The sequence below is a fragment of the Carassius carassius genome, chromosome 13 (genome assembly GCF_963082965.1).
Source record: "Carassius carassius chromosome 13, fCarCar2.1, whole genome shotgun sequence".
Taxonomy (NCBI): Eukaryota; Metazoa; Chordata; class Actinopteri; order Cypriniformes; family Cyprinidae; genus Carassius; species Carassius carassius.
In genome coordinates this window covers 16,487,295-16,494,993 of record NC_081767.1, presented here as the reverse complement: position 1 = coordinate 16,494,993, position 7,699 = coordinate 16,487,295, and the positions used below count along the sequence as shown (strand labels likewise).

Below are 7,699 nucleotides of genomic sequence, written 5' to 3'. Positions count from 1 at the left end.
ATATATATATATATATATATATATATATATATATGTATATATATATATATATATATATATATATATATATATATATGTATATATATATATATATATATATATTATTTAGCGTTGCAAGGCTGCATTTGCAATGCAAGTTATCATGACTATCAAAAAAAAAAAAAAAACATATATTCACCCATAAAGTTCTGATAATGAAAAAGACTTACAGTGTGAGAAACGGAAGAGAGAAAATTATGAAAATCAAGTACATTAGTAGTCCTTCAATTTTATTTTTATTTTTTTCACTAGAGGCAGCCCAACTGTTGCATTCACTTGGATGACTGAAAAAACAAACAAAAAGAATGTTCAGGTGTTCACTGAGTCCCTTGATGTCCGATTTGATCTTGGTAGTTTTTTTAATTTTGCAGCTATTTTAATTTAGTAAATATTATTATGTTTGTGCCACATTCTTTTTATAACATCTGATCAGGTTAGTGTGGGACCTTTAGTAAATGCTTTTTTGTATTTTCACCTGGTCTTAGCAGGATAACATAACATTTTGTAATGAAAATACAGATTAGTAAACTATAACTGGAAGCTAAAATTGCAAATATCTCGACTGCTACTGTAAATTTTCCAGGTGTGCTTAGGTAAGCTGGGATAAAGGCAATCCAGACAGCACAGAAAATGAGCATGCTGAATGTGATGAATTTGGCTTCATTAAAGTTATCAGGCAGCTTCCGAGCTAGAAAAGCCAAAATGAAGCACAAGATGGCCAGAAAACCAATATAACCAAGCACAGCCCAGAAACTTACAGCTGAGCCTAATCTGCATTCTAGGATGATCTTTTCTCTGTTGTAGCTCATATTCATGTATGGGGAAGGTGGGGATATCGTTAACCAAAGGACACAGATGAGGACCTGTACAAGAGTGAAACCAACAACACTGATTCTCTGTTGAAGAGGCCCAAACCATTTCATGACATTTCTTCCTGGAAGTGTAGCTTTAAAAGCCATTAACACCACTATTGTTTTCCCTACAACACAAGAAATACAGAGGACAAAAGTGATCCCAAATGCTGTGTGACGCAACATACAGGACCACTCAGTGGGTCGACCAATGAATGTAAGTGAACAGAGGAAACACAGAGTCAGTGAGAAGAGCAGCAGGAAGCTCAACTCTGAGTTGTTGGCTTTCACTATTGGTGTGTCTTTGTAGTGAAAAAAAATGGCAAATATGAACATAGTTAGAAATGCCCCAAGTAACCCAAGCATCATCAAAATGATACCCATGATTTCGGTGAATGACAGGAATTCCACTGTCTTTATGATACACTCATCACCTCTGCTATTGGACCAGTATCCAAAAGGGCACTTCGCACAGTCAGATGCATCTGGTGTGGGTGAAAATGGAATCGCAATAGTAATGAGCCTCTTCTAACCAATCATATACTACTAACTGATCATGTAACTTATCATTCACTAATCCTTTATGTAAGTGTATTAAATTATGTTTTGAGGACAGTTTCATGATCATTTAGACTAAAATTTAGTAAAATCTTTCCATTTGATCCTTTTTCTATGAACTGCAAGTGTTAAAAGACCAATTAAACAAGCATTACCTGAAGTGTTACTTATCTCTCCTGGAGGGCATGGGATACAGTCAAAACAGCAGATGGGCCTTCCTTTCTGCACCGCTTTCCTAGTGCCTAGGGGACAACTCTCACTGCACACAGACACAGGCACCTGCCACACACCAGGGGAAATCTACTTCAACAATAGGAAAATAATATGTGGTGTAATATGTTTTGCACATGTTTACACGTGTTTGCTGTGCCATTATGATGCATTGCTGCATCACATGTGCACTTGGGGATTTTGTTTTGATTGGAAAGTTAATTTGAAAAAAGAGACTCTTACAGTCCTTAGTCCTCCTCCCCAGGTGATGTTGACATTGTTCATAGTAAACTGTTGCCCACGAGGCTGAATTGCATCATAGTAGCCAATAGTCGCTACTTCCGTTGTGCCTTTTGTGACATTTTGTAAGTTTACCAATTCATATCTTGCAGGGGAGTCACCTTTGCTATCGAAAAAGACCGTTTCTCCCCCATTCATGGTGAAATTCACAGTCTGCATATAATGTAAAATCTGAAATGGCAAAACATTTTTATTTGTATTTTAATTGATAACGTAATATGGTGATTCAATCGATTAAGTAATAATAATAAATAATATTTTCTTTGCATCATACAGTTTGCTTTAATTTCTACATATATTTAAATATAGATATTTATATTTTCTATTTAAAAGATATTTTACCTGCCAGGGTTGTATTGTAGTAGGTTGGGCACAGGTGACATTAGCAAATGGGCCTTTTTGATGATTGCAAGACAAAAGATTATGCAGTGCATGAGCTATTGCATAGACAGCATTGTAGACATTATTGACATATCTCAGATCAGACACATCAGTAAAATGATGTTTGACATATTTCAAGTGCTCTGAGCCATTGCATGCCCTTTGCAATGCATTTGGGCTCAATGAGCATTGAAAAATGCTTTCCCAGAATTCTTTGAGAAACATGCTTTTTGGAAATTGTGAGGGGTTGAGTTTTTGTAGAAAAGGGCCTAGTCCAGGTATTTGAGCATTGCGGACAGTGAATCCTATAGATCCAATTAGCAAAGTGTGGCCTTGGCTATCTGCTAGGGAGTCATCCGTGATCCAAGCATCACTTCCAATCCACTGCAGTCCTGTAATGTTTTGCCTGTATAGCTCATCCACCAGTATTTTAATCTCTCTGTGTGACATGAAAGCCATTATTACCTTAGATGTGGATGTTCTGATAGTGTCTACAATATTTTTTAATGACGTTTTTGATCCTGTGCTTTCAAAAGCCTGTGAGTATTCAATGCAGACTCCCTCCTCTTGTGCAGCCTTAATGAATGTGGCAATGCCATTTTTACCATAATCATTGTCATTGCTTAAGGCTCCCACCCATGTCCAGCCAAAATGTTTCACCAGCTGAGCCAGTGCTCTGCTCTGGTAATAATCACTTGGAATAGTTCTGAAGAAAGATGGAAACTCTTTTCTGTTGCTCAGGCAAGCACAAGTAGCAAAATGACTGATCTGTGTGAACACAAATACAAATGTGACAACAGCAATGCATGAGACATTCAAAATCATTCATTGTTTTGTTTTCCCCCCTCCATGTCAACTGATCATTGGTTGTGTAAATTATACTTTAAGTCTGTATATATATATATATATATATATATATATATATATATATATATATATATATATATATACCAGAATAATAATGATAAACTTAATGAGAAGGCAGATAATGTCATGGGATCACAGTCTTACCACAGGCATGTGGAATAGGCCAGTTATTCTAGCAAACCCAATGGTTGGAGTGGATCCAGAATGACCTATTATAGCCTGAACAGTATCAGCCTTGGTGCAGTTTAATTCATCAATGACGTCATCTTGTCCATTGGACAGTGAAAGTGCAGACTGTAGAATATTAGAGAATCCACAGGCATTAAAGATTTCATAACCCAGCGTGTGGTTTGGGAGTATATTTGGATTTTCATTTATTTCCTCTATTGCGAAGATCATAGTGCATGCAAATTTAAATTCCCTATAATTGACACTAAATAGACACATTTTTAGTTAGAGAAAGTGGAAAAAAGTAGTTCATTTTATTAAGCAAAACAAAAACATCAGTGCATTATGCAATATTAAAAATTACAATACACTATGATAAAATAATAATAAGAAAACATACATACTCCATGCATCTTGGTTGAGGAGGTAATCGGGTAAAACTTGGAATCACCCCAGTATAGCCTGTGTAAAATGTGAAGATGCCTCCAATCTTTAGAGCTCCATCTTTGATGAACTCAGGCAGCTGTGCTTTGCCCTGTCGTCTGCAGTCTGGCTGTTCTGCTTTGATCAACACAGACATGTGCAGTAGTATCTCTAGAATTAGCATTGTGGGTTTGATCCCTTTACACACTTAGTGGCCAACACAGTCACCCTTTTTATAGACCAAAACTTGTTTACACCCGCAAAGGAGGATGTACTATAATTGCCATACATCATTTTATTCATATGCAATTTTCTTTGACTAGTATGGTAATTATTTATTTGTATTAATTTCAGTTGGGGGTGCGGGGGGATTGGTGGTCAGGGATAATTTGCAATACAATGGAGTAAATTACTCACTTAAATTCTTATTTTTTGCATTGTACAAATTAGTTGTATTTAATTAGTATGTGACTACTGTGTTGGCAAGTTAAATGTGTCTCATCAGGAATAAATTTCGGAATAAACATTTTTAGATGACTGCTTTTTTGAGTGTGCTTCTTTTTGTTTTGTTGTGGGATGAGTAAAATTATGTAACATTTTGGATCAAATAAGCAAAATAGTAAATCAAAACTTCAAGCTAAAATAGCAAATATCTGCAGCTACAGTAAATTTTCCAGGATAACTAAACTGGAATAAATGTGATCCATACAGGACATTATACAGTATACAGTAAGCATTCTGAATGTGATGAATTTTGCTTCATTTAAGTTAACAGGCAAATTTCGAGCTAGAAAAGCCTAAATAAAGCACAAGAGTATACAGGTGCATCTCAATAAATTAGAATGTTGTGGAAAAGTTAATTTATTTCAGTAATTTAACTCAAATTGTGAAACTCGTGTATTAAATAAATTCAGTGGACACAGACTGAAGTAGATTACTGGTAAGTCTTTGGTTCTTTTAATTGTGATGAATTTGGCAAACCCACCAATTCATCTCAACAAATTAGAATGTGATTTGATTCCACATTTTCATTTTCTTGAACTCATTCTTCCATAACTTTCTCTCTTCCTGCAAATTTGTGAATGTTTGAGTGTGTGTGCTTATGTGTTAGATTAGTTTATATGTCTTAGATATATCTAATAAAGCCTTATTCATTTTGAAAAGTGAAGTATCTTGCGTTTTGTGCTTACAAGTTAATGTCTTAAACTGCCGATCTTGTTACTGTGCTAATTATTAGTGTTTTCACTATACTTTTGATATTAATATCCATTGCAGATTTGATGTTATACGGCTCGTTCAGTGAATCGCTTGCCATCTTAGTGATTCTGTTCAAATTCCCTTTAAAATCTTTCCTTTTGAGCTAAATTGACCTGTTTCCCTTACATTGATGTCCGCAATGATGCAAATCCGGTAATTCTGCAAAAAGCAATGTACTTGATAACATCAGTCAGCTCGCCTTGGCTACTGCAATTTTCCTCTCTGTATAATTACAATAAAACGAAATAGGATATCAAATACTACTGCCTCCTTTCGTTTATATTTAAACATAATAATAGCCGCAGAAATGTGTATATATATATACATAAAGTATATACAGCCATTACAATTACAAACAAAATATAATATCAATTGCCTCTTTAAATTTTCATTGTAACATACAGATAAATTGAAAACAAGTCAAGCCACCTTTATTTATATAGCGCTTTAAACAAAATACATTACGTCAACCAAGGAACCAAAACTCCATCGGTGACAAAATGAAGAAAACAACCTTGGGAGAAACCAGGCTCAGTTGGGGGGCCAGTTCTCCTCTGACCAGATGAAACCAGCAGATCAATTCCAGGCTGCAACAAAGTCAGATTGTGCTGAAGAATCATCTGTTTCCTGTGGTCTTGTCCTGGTGGTCGACTTAGACAAGGTCTTTACAGGGGATCTGTATCTGGGTCTCTAATTGTCCTGGTCTCCGCTGTCTTTCAGGGCTGTAGAGGTCTATTCTAGGTGCTGATCCACCATCTGGTCTGGATAAGTACTGGATCCGGGTGACTGCAGTGAGCCTCTGATCTGGATACAGATTGGATCTGGTGGCTATGGTGACCTCAGAATAAGAGAGAAACAGACTAATATTAGTGTAGATGCCATTCTTCTAATGATGTAGCAAGTACATCGGGTGTTATGGGAAGTGTTCCCGCTTCCGGTTTAGTTGATTTTGATATTTTAGGTATTACTAAATTGAGTTTTGAGAACGCAGCAGACGTGGAGGATTATAATGTAACAAGAGCTCATTCAAATACTGAGGTGCTAATACCATTCAGGGCTTTATAAGTAATAAGCAATATTTTAAAATCTATACAATGTTTGATAGGGAGCCAGTGCAGTGTTAACAGGACCGGGCTAATATGGTCATACTTCCAGGATCTAGTAAGAACTCTTGCTGCAGCATTTTGGACTAACTGTAGTTTGTTTACTAAGCGTGCAGAACAACCACACAATAAAGCATTACAATAATCTGACCAGAGTTCCAATATCCAATAGCACTAATAGAGAAATACAACCACGATCAGATGATAAGGGCAGGTCATTTGTAACTCTAAGGAGAGAAGTCTCAGTACTATGATACGGTCTAAATCCTGACTGGAAATCCTCACAGATACCATTTTTCTTTAAGAAGGAATATAATTGTGAGGAAACTACCCTTTCTAGTATCCTGGACAGAAAAGGGAGATTCGAGATCTGTCTATAATTAACTAGTAGTAGTAGAGAAAGAGTGGAACTGTTCCTTCAGGGAATATATAGTGCACTGTCTGATGCAATACTGTAGCTGATGACTGAATGTTTAAAATTTTATCCCTAATAGTGTCGATTTTAGAAGTAAAGTAGGTCATAAAGTCATTACTGCTGTGATGTTGGGAAATGTCAACACTTGTTGATGCTTTATTTTTCGGTAATTTAGTCAATGTATTGAATAAATACTTGGGGTTATGTTTGTTTTCTTCTAAAGGAGAATAAAAGTAATCGGATCTAGCAGTTTTTAATGCTTACAGACCACAGATTACCTGTTAGATTTACCCAAAACAAATTATATTTTACCCTGAACTTTATTTAGATCCTGATAACTTCTGTGAAAACACACCGAGTACCAGCCCAAAGTCCCTAGCAGGGCTTGAAAACGAAAAGAAAATTCAATCGGTTCACTCCGAGCAGAATCAATATTTTAACGTTTCTGTTCCTGCATTCCTCTGAATTATTACCGTTCCGAAACCGGTTCGGGTGGAAAAAATACTGGTTAATAACGTTATTTAAAAAAAACAATATTATGTGTCTATAATTTGCCTAATAATAATGTAACGCGCTTCGTTTCTATATGCAGGCTTTACAGTTCTTACCGTGCGCTAGCTCGTTGGCTTTGTTAGAAGGAGGACACCGACAGGGAGCTCGGCAGATCATAACACTTGATTCATTAAACATGAAGAGGTGAACATTAGGAATTAGCCACATCTGATTACACAGTGTGCGTCATATCTCTCTCTCTCTCTCTCTCTCTCTCTCTCTACCTCTCATAACTGCGCGCAGACTATTCTCTCCCGAGCATCTAATCGCGGGTCTCTGTTTTCGCGATATTACCTTTATATCTTATTTAAAGTTATAGAACATTAATTTTAACCTAAATTAAATTTAAATTTCACTCCCTACAATAATAGTTATGTAATAATAATAAAGTACAGTGTTTTATTTACTCAAAAAGAAAAAGAAAAAATAGAAAATCTAACTTTAGTCAATAACCCGCTTTGGTTAGTCATCTTTTCTAGATTTGGACCAAATTTAGGCTACAAAAAAAAAAAAAAATCTATCAACACTTTAGAGACATCAAAGTTTTTTTTTAAGATATTTGAAAATATTTGCAG

General features: G+C 35.7%; 1 protein-coding gene across 1 annotated transcript; it reads right to left on the bottom strand.

Annotated features, from left to right (window-relative positions):
• Window positions 1–473: 473 nt before the first annotated feature.
• On the bottom strand, window positions 474–3,632 carry LOC132155630 (extracellular calcium-sensing receptor-like). The gene is made up of 5 exons (XM_059564365.1): window positions 3,351–3,632; window positions 2,301–3,107; window positions 1,902–2,129; window positions 1,604–1,727; window positions 474–1,375 (listed from the first exon to the last, which is right to left on the bottom strand). Exons 1-5 carry the CDS (start codon window positions 3,603–3,605, stop codon window positions 474–476), a joined length of 2,316 nt encoding a protein of 771 aa, XP_059420348.1. The 5' UTR covers window positions 3,606–3,632.
• Between the last annotated feature and the right edge of the window lie 4,067 nt (window positions 3,633–7,699).

Bases quoted from the DNA above. Each gene is read 5' to 3' on its own strand.
- LOC132155630 (XM_059564365.1), bottom strand. From the start codon at position 3,605: ATGATCTTCGCAATAGAGGAAATAAATGAAAATCCAAATATACTCCCA. The intron at 1,728-1,901 runs GTAAGAGTCTCT...GGTGTGTGGCAG, and splicing joins GGGGAGGAGGACTAAGGACT to GTGCCTGTGTCTGTGTGCAG. The intron at 1,376-1,603 runs GTAATGCTTGTT...CACCCACACCAG, and splicing joins AGAGATAAGTAACACTTCAG to ATGCATCTGACTGTGCGAAG.